Source organism: Hypoxylon trugodes, assembly GCF_022578975.1.
Source record: "Hypoxylon trugodes strain CBS 135444 unplaced genomic scaffold F4822scaffold_9, whole genome shotgun sequence".
Taxonomy (NCBI): domain Eukaryota; kingdom Fungi; phylum Ascomycota; class Sordariomycetes; order Xylariales; family Hypoxylaceae; genus Hypoxylon; species Hypoxylon trugodes.
Genome location: NW_026250024.1, coordinates 838,280 through 852,723, shown reverse-complemented (window position 1 = coordinate 852,723; position 14,444 = coordinate 838,280). Strand labels below are relative to the sequence as shown.

The window sequence follows — 14,444 nt, the reverse complement described above, 5'->3', positions numbered from 1 at the left end:
ATCATTGTACCAGTAAACGCCTATTTCCAGATGCAAATTCCTTTTGTTGTCGTCATTTCTGAGACTGATCCATCCAGCGTCAAAAAAACAAAAGAAAAAGAAGAGATTTTTTGCGCAGTCTCCCGGCATCTCACCAAATTCTGGTGTTCGCGGAGCCCTGAATAGAATGGTGGGTGAAGACGCAAGTAATCCGGAGTTCGGCGAAATCAAAATCAAAAGAGGTGAGTTGCTAGGTTGATGAACTGTGACATCTTAAAACACCATAGCAGTACCAGGAGACTAAACAGGGGAAAAGGCGGTAAACTATGACATCTCCACTTGCTTTCCCTTCTCACGACGCTTGTCATCGTGTTGATCGGTCTCCATATTCTCCATCAGGAGCTTCAAGTCGGCCTTGTAAGGGCCCATAAGTCGCTCATGGCACTTGAAGCAAACACGCAAATTACACCAGGCGCATGTCTTGCGTGAACCCGTGTCCTGGACACCGCATGTCTGGCACGCGAGTGGGTAATTCAAGTTCTTAACCGGGACCCATCGGACGTGACGAACGTAGCAGTTATGGTGCTTCGAGGAGATGGGCGCGGCCGGCCATACAGCATCAGGCGGATGGGAAACTTCTTCAGATTGACGCGGGAAGCGGGAAAGAGCTTCGTTGATTCTTTCCGCTTGCTCGGGAGTGATGTGCTCTGCGGATTCGCCAATGTCGCTAAGGGCGGTGGTGTTAACATCCTTCGATACCTTACGTGTCGGCTTACGAGTACCCATCGAGTCGGCCGAAACGGAGGGCGAGATAGTAGGCTCGTTTAAGGCGGTCACCATGTTGAAGAGTTCGGGCTTCTTGATCGGTTCATTCGAGTCGGTAGGTAACATGAGAGGCATAGTGCCGGCGGGTGGGGTGGGCTGCTGAGACTTTACCGTCTCTGAAACATTCTGAGAAGCCGGAGAAGCTGCAGGAGAGCGAAGGGAAGTGTTGCTCTGAGAGGGTCGCGGGAATCGCGGGAGTCCAAGATTCTGTGGTCGCAGATCCGTTGAGCTTACTTTCTTATGGATTTCTGGCTGACTGGGCTGAGTAGGATGCTTCTGTTGACTTGACTGGTTCTGCTGGAACTGGCTGGGCTGAATCTGTTGACTCGGCTGGCTGGGCACAGAAGCTCCGACCGGGCGGCGCGAGATTGACTTTTCAGCGGACTCCATTGGGGGAGATTCCGAAGACGTCTCAGGTTCCTCGGGTACTATTTTGTCTAACTCCTTCGCTGCCCTATCGACCCAAGTGTACGAGATCTTCGCGGGTTCTTCTGCCTGGCCTTTAATCGCAAACATCGGGTTAGTCATAGTCTCATTTAATCCTTCAGGTATCGATGTCTCGGTGTGCCCACCAATTTTTATCGACTCATCCTTAGGATTTTTAGTGCCTTTGGCAGTCTCACCTCGAGTAGTAAGCTCTTTGAGCTTTTTCTGAAGCTTATTCATATCCTCTTCTTCTCGTGGTTCAGGTTGTTTGGTTGGTCGAATATTCCTTCCAGGTAGCGAGGCACTCCTAGGTGGTAATGGAGAAGTGGTGTTGCTATTGTTGTTTTTTACGGGTGGCGGGGGTGGAAGAAGCTCAGGATTGGGTGGTTGAGAAGTGGATGCAGTAGAGCCATGGGAAACAGATAACTTGAGCTCCGGGACGAGGATGTTTCCGTCTTTGGATGATGCGCGACGACGCCAGATTTCCCGTTGCTGGGGCGAGCTACCGACAAGATTTGATGGGGATGCCGACGCACCTCCGTCGTGGTCGCCCGACCGATAAGCCGCGAACGGGTCCGTTGACCGGGCGCTCACAGGTGTGCTAGGACGAGCCGGGTCCTTTAAAGGTGGAGGTGGGGGAGGCAGCGAGGCAGCTCTCATCTCATCTGTTATCCTCGACACCTCATCAACATAAGGATTACTTGGAAGTACCGACAAATTCTTTGCTAATGGTGGTTGCGCATCATTCATCCCTTCTCTTTCCGGTGAATTTGATGGTTCACTATCCTTTGTGTAGATACTACCTTGCGACGACCTTTGCACAGAATCCGACGATGTGTTAGAATACGCCGACAACAAACTCGATATTGAAGAAACCCGCTTCATCTTCTTTGACTTGGCAGCAGCAGCAGCAGCAGCCGCCGCCGCCCCGGCTTGCGGGGCAGGATTTGATGGCAGTCCTACTGGTTTCCTCGGAATCGTCCTCGTCTGCGTTTGCATAGTAGAGGTCGCCATTGTATTAGTGGGAGGCAGTGCCGGTAAAGGAGAGTTGATCAAATTTGATACGCCACTTGGGCTGGTAGTCGCGCTGACGCTGGTTTTCACACTAACACTATCCTTCCTGGGTGGGAATGGCGAAAAGACCGAAGGTAAAGGTTCGCGAGAAGCTGTCAGCGGCCTGTCATCATCTAGTTCGGGCGGAGGGGCAGGCAACGCTTTTGAGAAACGCGAACGACCCGACTTGGGGGTCTGGAGGGTAGGACGATCCATTACGAGCTACTATCGGCTGAATTAAGGGGTTTGATAGGGAGAGAGTGTTGGGAAGACGAAACGAGAGAACGCTGTGATACCAGAATGACGAAAGATTGAATGGTTGTTCACGCTGCCTGACCATTTCGTCCGATAAGGTCGAGGGAGAAGAGACGGGGGGGCACAATCAGGGTTGCAGATGTATTAAGTGATATCCCGTCAAATGGGGGCGTGGGTTCACCAAGCTTTCTGCTAGCATCCTTGACTTGATCCTGTTCTACGGCTCGGCCTAGGAATGACAACGCACTTGATGCAGGTACCAAGTTAGAAGGATCCACATAAGAGAATATTCGACGAGTCAAGGGGTGAAAAAGGCTCTCTGCATGCATGGGGACCCCCAGCGTTCTCTTTCAGATTTTGCTGCGAGACTTCAACGGGAGTTAGCCAAGAGAAAATAAGCAAGGTTATGGAGTGGACTTGGGCGAGTCGGAGATAGCCCTAGACTCTTAGGGGCCTTGTTTTTTTGTGGGAGGCCTGCTCGACTTGTTACGTATCATTGGCACTGCAATATGCGAATCCTCTGGCCTCCCTTCAAGAACAGGGCCGAACAGCGAATCTGCACGTCGCGTTAGCCCCTCGTGGAGATAGACCCCTGAACGGACGTTTCAGCCACAGGTATATCCTAAAAAGGATGGTGATCAACTAGAGCTAACGATTGATAGGACTATAGAGTGGGTACCGATCGCGTCTTTTTCTTCTTATGTCTCTTATTGTCAGCTAAGCGATGCCATCAATTGACATTAACAAGTGTTATTTAGGGTTTGGGGTCGTTCGCTTGAACGGAAAATGTTTGGAAGAACTTGAACAGTTGAGCAAGATACCGAAAAATAGATGGCAGGGCGATCCTGTCATCGCAAACGGCTACCTGCATTTACATATGAGATATCTCAACACAGGTCTAATTTGGGAAATCCTACCACTTGATTGGATGCAATTGACAAGGACACGCGTTTTCGGAAGAGACAACGACCAGATGAGACCATACACAACGTACTTTGCGTGTATGGCTCGAAATAGTTGAGGCTGTGCCATCAGTCAAAACGCGTCGAGTTGACTTATACTACACTACAACGGACGATGTGGGTTTTACCGGGCTAAGCACTCAACTAGAACCGGATGGTTCGTTGCCCTCTAGCATGGGTCATGCCGTTTCTCGCATGGGACGGGCCAGTGGGGAGCACAACAGGAATCAGTAGGTCGCATTTCTCTCCCGGCTTGGGGGATCCTATCAGAGCTTCACGTGCATATGGCCTATGAAGCTCGGGAGAACCGGAAATTCGTTGACGTATTTGACCTATCAAATCTTGAGAAATCCGATATTTATTTCACCTTACATGCTATTATGTAGGTGGTATGTACATCCGGTCTAATGGAGTCGGTCTTGCGAGTGCTCGCACACCGAATTGCTGCGCCTATATTATATTATATGCAGGTAGGTACAAACGTACATACATGTATGCATCGGAGGAAATCTATCGCACAGACCGTGATCGGGATGAGCTTCCCAGACGTTAGAGCTTCAGAGTCTAAGGAGTTGGAAGAGTCAGCTTTATGCAATGAAGTTACAAGGGCTTCAGTACTTTGTAGCTTTCAACTAGAGTCGATTATCTGAAGGTGAGAATATTCATTCTCAGTTGAAGAGAAAAACTTGAATTATATTCGATGATCTACTATTTGTGATGTCAATTTCTCTTTGATTGTCAGGGGCATTGATAAAAAAATTTGGACCGGACCAAACTAATAAAGCTGTTTCGGGGATCTGGATCGAGTTTCCGGGTCCACTACAACTGACTACTAGCCCTAAGAGATCACGGTGCCGGTGTGATGGGAACTATTGCATGTGCATTGAAAATAGGGGGTTGGGGATTGATTGATTGACTGATTGATTGTCTATGACATGTACATTAGGCATACATGATAGAATTTACACAACAATTAAGAAATTTAGGTAATTATTTTGAATTCTGTTTGCATACAAGGTTGAATTTGTCATTGACACATATACATATGATTATTATTATTACCACATGGAAATATGAAGGGATCTTGAAGAGAGGCAGACCCCTGACTTGAAGGTGAAATAGACCCCTGGGAAATACCTGGATCTTTTTAGTCCCAGTGTCTCACAGTTAGGTACCTACTGTACTCCGTAGCATCCACTCATCATCCACTCCTATATGTACAGTACAGTCTGTAGGCAGCTAGGTATCATCGGATAGGTGCTGTAATTACCCGAGATAGTGCATCACACAAATTCCACACGCCTGGATTCCATCCATCCATCCATCTATCCATCCTATCTTGCTTTGATCCATCAATCCATCTGCACAATTTAAAATCCATACGAACATCTCCCGCGGCTACGTGCATTAGCTGACCATCTTATGAACCGAGGTTGCTACTAATTTGAGAACTGTCTGCATGCAATACCGATACGATATTATCGTGATTGCCGTACACTGCATGCCGTTAAGTACTTGGGTACGTGGTCCATCGTATGAGTACATGTAGGTAGTCTAAGATAGTTGAAAGACAAAAAAGAGGGAAAAGCAAAAGGTGTTCAGTGGGCAATTTATCTACCCGAATTACGGTCTCACTGATTCTCCAAGTTAACCTTAACTAAACCGTAGGTGTACCTCATAAGTGTTCCAGCATTAATGAGTGTAGTTTAAGCGAGTGTTGACGTCTTACAAGTTGAGTTGAAGATTATTTAAGATATCAATCCTAAACTATGAGTCGGGAATAGTATAGCCAACCTTATCACCAACCTGCATATACATCTATCTGCATCAGTCATAGTCTTGCCGTTGGATTGGATTATCAATCAGAAATTAGAGATAACGAATCGAACCCCGCCAATTATGTGACGGTGTGGAGATGCGGGACCCGTTGGCTTATAGATGGAGAGAGATGTGTGAGGATTCTGCAATAACCTCCGCCTCTCGGAGGGGTAATGATTTCTTTTATTGTTGGCGGTGAGGGTGAGAGGAAGTGATTTAATTCAATTCCTCTCTTCATTGTGCTCGGAGGGTATCTCGTGTATATAGTAAAAATTTCATACTAATGACCTCCGAAACCCCTATCCACGCCGAAGAGACGGCGGAGACGGCACCGCTACTTAGGCCGAATACCTCCAATGTCAGCAACGGCGTGCAAGTGAATTCCAATGGCACATTTCCAGACTCCAGTAAATCAGTCGTGAGCATAAGTGCCACAGAAGACGTAGAAAACGGCCAAACCAGCGACTCCGACGGCGACGCGCCGAAAGAGGATGCGCCAAAATTGAAAGTTAACATGAAGGCGCTGTTGCCGGCATTAGCCATTGGTGTAAGTGAACCCTCATGAACCACAACTAAGTCGCTTAGGTACTGAATGAAATCAGATCTTCCTCGTAGCAATGGACCAAACCCTCACAATAGCCACCTACGGAAAAATCGGCAGCGACCTCAACGCATTAAACTCCACAAGTTGGATATCAACATCGTACTTCCTCACCCTAACCGCCTTCCAACCGCTCTACGGACGGTTATCCGATATTTTCGGGCGTAAGGAAGCCCTACTTTTTGCTTACGCTGTGTTTGGTATCGGATGTCTGGGGTGTGGTCTATCGCGGGATATACTGCAGTTATGTATCTCGCGCGCGGTGGCGGGGGTCGGAGGTGGGGGGATGAATGCCGTGGTTACGATTCTTATGACGGATATTGTCGCGCTTAGGGATAGGGGCGTTTGGCAGGGGTATATTAATATCGTGTTCGCGAGCGGTATGTCCTCCGGCGCACCTATCGGTGGGCTTGTCGCTGATAGTATTGGATGGCGGTGGGCGTTTGCCGGACAGTTCCCCATCGCCATGGTTGCGTGGCTCGCCGTATTCTTCGTGCTAAATTTGCCGAGGATCGATCATAGTCATTGGACTGCTAAGGTGCTTAGGATTGATTTCTTGGGCGCGTTTGTGTTGGTTGCGGCGGTTTTTGCGCTGTTGTTTGGACTGGATAATGGGAGTAATGAGGGTTGGGATAGGAGCTGGACCGTTGTGCCGTTGGCGCTGACGCCGTTGTTGTTTGGTCTGTTTTTGCTGATTGAGACGAAAGTCGCGGCGGAGCCCTTTGCGCCTGGGCATATCATCATGGATCCCCCATTGCTTGCAGCGTATGGAGCGAATTTGTTCGGTGTCGCGGCGCAGATTAGTGTGCCGTTCTTCCTTGCGCTGTTCTTCCAGGCTGCTATGGGGTTGTCGGCGACTGTGTCAGGACTCTTGTTCTTGCCTAGCACGTTCTTTGGGCTGGCGGGTTCATTGTCGGGAGGGTTGTTGATGCGCCGGACGGGGAAATATTATTGGCTCACGATGTTCGGGTATGGGATTATGGTTTTGAGTGTGGTGCCAATGGTGATGTTCACAGGCGCAGTAGCGAAATCAACACTGGGGGTTGTTTTGGGTTCTTGTATTCTGGCTTATGGGTCCGGGATGTGTATGTTGAAATATTTCCTTGCCCCCTTTTCTTGTAATCCCCAGTAGAAGATGAGAGTGTTGGGAAGCTAATACTACGACAGCAATAACAACAACCCTAATCGCCATAATCGCTAACACATCAACCCCCGACGTCGCCGTCGCCATCGCGTGCTCATACCTCTTCCGCTCTCTCGGCTCATCTCTCGGCATCAGCACATCCACCGCTGTCCTGCAACAAGTCCTCCGCACCGGCCTCGCTGAATCTCTAGGTGCGGACGGTGGTAGGGCGAAAGAGATCGAGGAAGGAGTTCGCCAGAGTCTGGATTATATCCGTGGGCTTGAACCGGCGGTTGCGGAGGTAGTCAGGGCGTGTTATGCGGTTGCTGTACAGTGGGCTTATGCCCCCGTCGCGATTATGGCGGTTAGTGCGCTAGCAGCGGCGGCGTTTGTTAGGGAGAAGAAGTTGGAGGGGCGCTAAACTATCTGGTAGGGGTTCAGGGGGGCTTGAGTGGAATAAGATGATCTATAATAAGGGAAGAGATAGACACGGTTGACGCCGTTGTCTAGGTTTTGTTGAGAAGTTGAGCGTTTTAAAGCATATAAACTGGCCTTGGGGTGAGCGAAGTCATATTAGCATTTTCAAACAATTTATACCAACAAACCAAGTTGTTTTACGAAGCTAGAAGTAAGCGGTTAATAGAAATCCAGTGGAAGGTATTGATACGAGTAATAGTGTAAAGGACGAGACGAACGAGTTGATATATGCCACGACTCCTCAAATATTACGGACAGTCGATATTCCGAGTCTGTTTTTACTCAGAAAAGGCTCTAAGGTAAACACATGAGAGTATGTTTGTATCAACGCCACAGCTCTAAATTCATTCGTGATTTGGTATCAGATTCATGTCTGTCTGTCTGAAAGGAAGCGCCCTATCGCGCCTCCATTAAGTGACAATACAATTAATGCGCACATCTCAATGTTTGCCTCGTACCCATCGTAAATCTCTAACTTGGATCAATAAACGTCGTCAATCGAATCATGCAACATTAATTAGTCGCTCGCGGACTTGTGAGATTCCTCGTGCGCCTTTTTCTTCCCAATTTCCTAGACGCGCTAAGTAACACCAGCTAAGCGTATCCCCTCCCCATTGCCACAGCTCATTCCTATAGGAATCCACGTCGAGGAAAACTGACGCCTTCTACAGCGGCGTTGTCTGTGAACCAACTGCATCGTTCTCCTGTTGCTTCGTTGACTAGAGCGCAGGGGAGACCGTTTCCTTGCTCGAATATTTCCTTCATGATAGCCTTCTTTGCAGCACCAGTAGCGACGAAAGCGACCTTAACAGCGTGGGTGACGACAGGCAACGTTAACGTAATCCGTCGGGGTGGCGGCTTGGGAGAATCCTCAATAGGCGCCACCCAAGCATCCGTTTCGCGGAGAAGAGGGTGGCCCGGGAACAAACTGCAGGTGTGGCCATCGGGACCAGAGCCCAGAAGCAGTAGGTCGAAAATAGGAAGTTTGACGGAGTCCCCTTTAGCGAATGAGTTGACTAGCGTCTTCTCGTATTGATCGGCTAGCTCTTGTGTATCATCTAGGTACTGGGTGTCGATTGGGTGTATGGTAGGTTGTCCCAACTCAGGGGGAATCTTGTCCAATAGCTCCATCTTGATTAATCCGTAATTGCTGTCCTCGTGGTCGAGGGGTACGGCTCTTTCGTCGGCAAAGAATATCTCCCACTTGTCGAATTTTACTGCCAGGTCGTCGGATTTAGGGGGCGCAAGGAGAGCTTTTGCGAGTGTGTTGGGTAGGGAACCGCCAGAAACGGCAACTTTAAATACGCCATGGCGCGTAATTCCGGCGTTTTGACATGTGATGATGTAGGATCGTAGAGCTGGCGCAAGAGCTTCAACGTCGTTGAAGGCGAATAAATTGGGTTGTTTTCCCGGCATGGTCAATCGTCTTGTCGTGGACTCCTAAATTTCCTAGGTAGATAGATATATATGAGTATGTATTATAAATGAGTCAAGGATATGACGACAGGATTATAAAAGTTTAGAAGGATATGCTGAGTTGTTGTTTGCGGTGAGCAATGATGGTGGGGTAGAAGGATAGCTTGATATGTAGAGTGATTTTTTGAATAAAAAAAATAGCTGGCTAGGGTATGGTACCTTTACCTACCTAAACTTGGGTAAACTTATTAATAAGTGCTGATGATGAGTACCTGGTTAAGTTAATGTATGGATTGATAAGACGGAAGGATGAGTTTTCGTGATCGTCGAATGTTGAGTACGTATAAGTGGATTTTTAAAGAAGGGAAGACGAATCTCAAATAGATTTGTTTCCGTGGGATGGATGTATGGATGTTCACGATGCCCGAGCCTAGAGGGTCAATATCGAATACAAAAGTATCCTTCGTTTGTAGGCGTGTATCCACTCGTTATGAGTGGCTAATCCGCTAGGTACCTTGGCGTTGAATAGTCGGTTATTTCGTGATTGGGCTTGATACTAAGGTAGCATAAGAGGTACCTGTCAAATCGACTAGACTCATGAAGATGATGACGATATATGATTGGAGGTATATGAGATATCGGAATCTTTGCTAAGCTACCTATGGAAGATAGAATAGGAGTAGGATAAGTTTGAGAAGAGACAAATAGAGGCAGTTTCTATTTCGACTATGTCTCTGATCTTATTTGCATGTGTTGGAAGATTTGTTGTGATGAATTAGGTTGTTTCTGTCAACATTCGGCCTTGGTTGGATACAAAAAGAAATAAAAAAGTAAAAAAGTATAGCGGGGTGTTCAAGGGTTGATTGACGTAGGGCTTACTGATCTTGGATGGACCGGAGGGGCGGGACAGGGAAGAGGCTTGTTCAGATAAGCGGGTCATTGATCCGTAGCATTTGATAGTGGATAAGTGGGGGTTCTGCGCAACATTGAACATCTTGAACATTTACATCCTACGCTACTTATAGATGTACGTACACAATACCATAGTACTGTACATGTACAATGGTACCGATTCGGGGTTACAAAACCGCCGCCCACTCACAATGAGCCTTATTAATCTATCTACAATGCATGAAACCCCACTACATATACCAACCAACTTTCCTTTTTTTTTTCTCTCTTATTTCCCCTACAGAGTTACTCCATTTTCCATGATGTTTAGGATGATGACGATGAAGAAATTCGAAGAGTTTCTAAAGGTCAAAGATAATGACCCGCTTTTGGATTAGCTCCATCCTTTAGCGCCCGGGTTGAAATATAGTGGACCACTTCTTAGATAGATCGACCCGAGCCTACTGCAGAAGTCATCATCCATATTCTACCTCACTCAACCCATTTTGAAAGTTTTCTGGATGATAACGTTATTACTCTATGTAACCACCCGACGGTAGCCTGCCTCAGATACCCAAAACTTTTAAACGAAGGTAACACACAATGCAGTCTTTTCGGTACGGCATTATACGATTCTGTGTTAATTGGCGAGGGAATTTCACTATATTCAGCAACCCGTCCAAAGGCTATCATCCGAGTGGTTACTTAACAACTCATCTTTTTTTGGTGTCAATAAAATCGGGCGTCCTGTCGAGTTGTACTTGAATGCTTCTTAATTCGTCACCTTGGTTACCTAGGTATGGCGGTATAGCCTTACAAACCAACCATTTCCTGCGATAACTTCACATGCGATCTTCTCCAAAAATGCCAGGCACGTTATTTTTCCGGTAGGGTTTCAATGCAGCATGTAATGAAATCCTAGGGTTACTCGCCACATGACGTCGTTTGTCGGTACTCTCTACCTAATTCATATTGTATCTTCGTCGGGTAACTGTATAACATGACGGAAAGGTGTAGTAAAAATGATGGACTTGACCGATCTTAACAGAACATGATATTCTATTAAACCTTATCAAACCGACGACAATATTAGTTCATGATTCTAGTGGCGGTTTGATAAATTCGCAGCGTGGGTTGACTAGGAAAACTTGCAGAAGCTACCTACTCGGTACTGCAATGCTGCTTTGTAGATCCGGGATTATCGGGTACCTTGCGTGGGAGGTATTGCATCGTAGTGGTACGATTTTGATTTCCCTGGATTCTATTCTAATAAATAGAGTCGTTCTAGGTTACAGACTAAAAATATTTCCGTACAAGTCATTAACCCAATCTGAACATATAAGATATTGAAGTTGAAAATACGGTATATAAATGTTGGGAAATAATTAGTGTAAGAAGGTTCACTATACCCGTGTCGCTAAGCGCTAAAAGACGGGCGTTCAGCGGGCGGCACCGGGAACGGACCCCGAAGGTGTTTGAAGTCAAACACCGGAACTATTCATCTTAGAACCTTAATCCCCCTTTCAACTTACACACTTACACAACAAATCGACAGCAACACCAACGAAACATAGCAATATCTCACCAACATCTTTGAACATAGAGCTGTGACTTCACAATATCGAGATTGAGCCATAGAAGACGAAATATGCTACAATCACCCAAATATCTAACCGGTGATTCTGCCGCCATCAATGAGTTTCTTGATAAATTCGACGTGCGTTATTTTCAGGGGAACCCATTACTCATAGCCACAAATCTCACTCATTTTTATAGGTCTTTTTACTCGATTGCGATGGTTAGATTGTCTATTCAATTCCTAAGAGGGTACCTAAGACTGAAAATATGTAGGAGTCTTATGGTCTGGTGACCACCTCTTTGAGGGTATCGTTGAGACATTAGAGATGTTGAGATCTAAGGGTAGGCCGAACACACCTAAACCCGAGATACGACCTAGGAGGCGGCGACTAAGTTGGTCTAGGAAAACGAATTGTATTCGTGACGAACAACTCCACAAAAGCCCGCCCGGATTACCAAAAGAAGTTGACGGCTATGGGTATCCCGAGCAACGTCGAAGAGATCTTCGCATCCGCTTACTCATCAGCCATCTACATTTCACGCATCTTGAAACTACCCGCGCCCAACAAGGTATTTGTTATTGGCGAGAGTGGTATTGAAACTGAGCTACGCACCGAAGGTATACCTTTCATCGGCGGCACCGATCCAGCCCTCCGCCGTGACATAACGCCTGAGGATTTCAATGGCCTAGCCGATGGCTCGCTGCTGGACCCGGATGTCGGTGTTGTACTTGCGGGATTGGATTTCCACATTAATTACTTGAAGCTGTCTATGGCATTCCAGTATATCCGCCGTGGTGCTACGTTCCTCGCTACCAATCTCGACAGCACCTTACCAATGAGTCACACCTTCTTCCCCGGCGCCGGGTCGATCTCCATTCCCATTGTGAACATGACCGGACAGACTCCGATTGCCTTGGGAAAGCCTAGTCAAGCTATGATGGACGCAATTGAGGGCAAGTTTCAATTGGATCGAGCGAGAACGTGTATGGTCGGCGACAGATTGAATACGGACATTCAATTCGGTGTTGAGGGAAAACTGGGTGGTACTCTAGCCGTACTCACCGGAGTTAACAAAAAGGAACATTGGGAGGCCGCTGATGCGGTCGCCGTCCCCGCCTATTACGCCGACAAGCTAAGCGACCTTCGAGGTGCGACGTCATAACGGTAATTTTTCCATCTACATTCTACGATTTGACTTCAATATTTTATAGATTTGGTGCTCTATTATGGTATTACATAACTACGAGTATAGACAGATCAAGACTCACCATATAGATGGGGAGATATCTCAGACGAAAATTTATACTACATTGCGAATCCACTTCTCGTCTACTTGGAAGATTATTCATCACCATCATTAGTGTCTTATTCGACTCCAAATTTCGGGGCAACATTGTCGGCCCAACGAACGGTAACCGAATTCTCCAATACATCTCCGAAACCGCTCCCGCTATTGGGAATGACGGCTCGATATGCCGATTTCCCCGCGTAACTATTTAGCTACCACTCTGGAGAGGGGAGTTGGATTGTGCGTATTGATTCGACGGCCTCTTTTGAGGCCGTGATGCATATCGTCACTCGTGATGGTGCGTAGTGGACTGATACGAATTTTCTAACCTTATAAAGTCAAGGTAGGAATCACGGTAGGAGAAAGATTGTCTTCATATTTCTTCCCATTTGTCTTCATTCAAGTATTTTCCACTTATAAGGAATATATTTTTCTATTTCTTACTACTCGATTGAAGTAGACTGGTAACACGGTCCTACTAGCTCATCTACCTTTCACTCACTCTCATTCAATATGGCATCCCCACCAGCCCCTCTAACCGACGAACAAAAAGCCTTCTTCCTAGCGAACGGCTACCTCAAACTCACCAACTGCTTCACGCGCGAACAAGCCGCCACGGTAACTGATGGGGTATGGACACGCCTAGGCATGTCACCCACCGACAAACGTACCTGGACCAAAGAACGCACCAACATGCCCTCGCACCGGGTCTTCGACGCCAGCGCATTCGCTCCTAAGGCCTGGGCCGCGATATGCGAGTTATGCGGTGGGGAAGATAGGATCGCGCCTGCGGCTCGTCAGTGGCGGGATTCATTGATTGTTAACTTGGGCACGGCGGAAAGAGAGGGGAGACCGGTACCGCCGAAGGAGTTGGTGAATTGGCATGTTGATGGTGATTTCTTTGTGCATTATTTGGATAGTCCTGAACAGGCTTTGTTGGTTATTCCACTGTTTACAGATATTGTAACGGAGGGCGGTGGGACTATGATTTGTCCGCCCGCGATTGAGAGGGTTGCGAGACAGATGTTTGAACATCCGGAGGGGGTTTCGCCGAGGAGTATGTTATTTTATTCCTTTTGGTTTTTCGTGGGGACTTTTGTTTCTAGGAGAGATTTATATTTCTAGGAGAGATTTATAGTTCCTGGGTGAGCTATGAGTACTGACACTATCACAGTGGTTCCCCGAGCACATCCCGACTTCCCGCGAGAGAGGAATTTGGAATGGTACGCCAATATCGCACAGTCCTGCGCAGATGACGAATTCGTGGAGGCCACGGGAAATGTGGGGGATGTGTACCTGTTACACCCTCTCATGATGCACAGCGCGACGAGTAATGCTAAGCGCAACGTACGTATTATTACGAATCCGCCTGTGAGTCTGGTGGAGCCGTTCCAATTTGATAGGGAAAGGGGCGAGGAATATAGTTTGGTAGAGCAAAAGACGATGGCTGCGGTAGGAGGTAAGGAGTTGTTGAAGGGGTGGAAGATCACGTCGCCTAGGGAGGGACTGGTACCGGAACGCGTGCGTATTCAGGAGGCGATGAAGAGGGAGGAGCAAAGAAGGTTGGAGGAGGAACAGCGGCTTAAGGAGCATGAGAAAGAGCAAGTACGGGTTGCCGCCGCCGCTGCTTAAAGAGCCGATGTCCTAATGACACTGGTCGAATGACTATATTTGAGGGTGGTCTGCTTGGACCTATGTGAAGGTGGTCTAAAGGACAAGCGAGGAAATTCTGAATTTGATCCTCATATAC

General features: G+C 47.4%; 5 protein-coding genes across 5 annotated transcripts; 3 read left to right on the top strand and 2 right to left on the bottom strand.

Moving 5' to 3' along the window:
- Positions 1-234: 234 nt before the first annotated feature.
- F4822DRAFT_367924 (uncharacterized protein) lies at positions 235-2,906 on the bottom strand. The gene has a single exon (XM_051456224.1). It carries the CDS (start codon positions 2,497-2,499, stop codon positions 304-306), a length of 2,196 nt encoding a protein of 731 aa, XP_051310380.1. The 5' UTR covers positions 2,500-2,906; the 3' UTR covers positions 235-303.
- Positions 2,907-5,478: 2,572 nt separating this feature from the next.
- Positions 5,479-7,790, top strand: F4822DRAFT_415697 (MFS general substrate transporter). The gene is made up of 3 exons (XM_051459253.1): positions 5,479-5,865; positions 5,921-7,004; positions 7,087-7,790. The coding sequence occupies exons 1-3, from the start codon at positions 5,602-5,604 to the stop codon at positions 7,461-7,463; spliced, it is 1,725 nt and encodes a 574-aa protein (XP_051310379.1). The 5' UTR covers positions 5,479-5,601; the 3' UTR covers positions 7,464-7,790.
- A 338-nt stretch (positions 7,791-8,128) lies between these two features.
- Positions 8,129-9,389, bottom strand: F4822DRAFT_367880 (nagb/rpia/CoA transferase-like protein). The gene is made up of 2 exons (XM_051456223.1): positions 9,165-9,389; positions 8,129-8,968 (listed from the first exon to the last, which is right to left on the bottom strand). Exon 2 carries the CDS (start codon positions 8,933-8,935, stop codon positions 8,150-8,152), a length of 786 nt encoding a protein of 261 aa, XP_051310378.1. The 5' UTR covers positions 8,936-8,968; positions 9,165-9,389; the 3' UTR covers positions 8,129-8,149.
- A 1,936-nt stretch (positions 9,390-11,325) lies between these two features.
- Positions 11,326-12,888, top strand: F4822DRAFT_367825 (4-nitrophenylphosphatase). The gene is made up of 4 exons (XM_051456222.1): positions 11,326-11,543; positions 11,603-11,624; positions 11,678-11,746; positions 11,808-12,888. Exons 1-4 carry the CDS (start codon positions 11,475-11,477, stop codon positions 12,566-12,568), a joined length of 921 nt encoding a protein of 306 aa, XP_051310377.1. The 5' UTR covers positions 11,326-11,474; the 3' UTR covers positions 12,569-12,888.
- Positions 12,889-13,207: 319 nt separating this feature from the next.
- On the top strand, positions 13,208-14,326 carry F4822DRAFT_433143 (uncharacterized protein; the record flags this gene model as incomplete). Its single annotated transcript, XM_051461786.1, has 2 exons — positions 13,208-13,751; positions 13,869-14,326. 2 exons carry the CDS (start codon positions 13,208-13,210, stop codon positions 14,324-14,326), a joined length of 1,002 nt encoding a protein of 333 aa, XP_051310376.1.
- Positions 14,327-14,444: the final 118 nt, after the last annotated feature.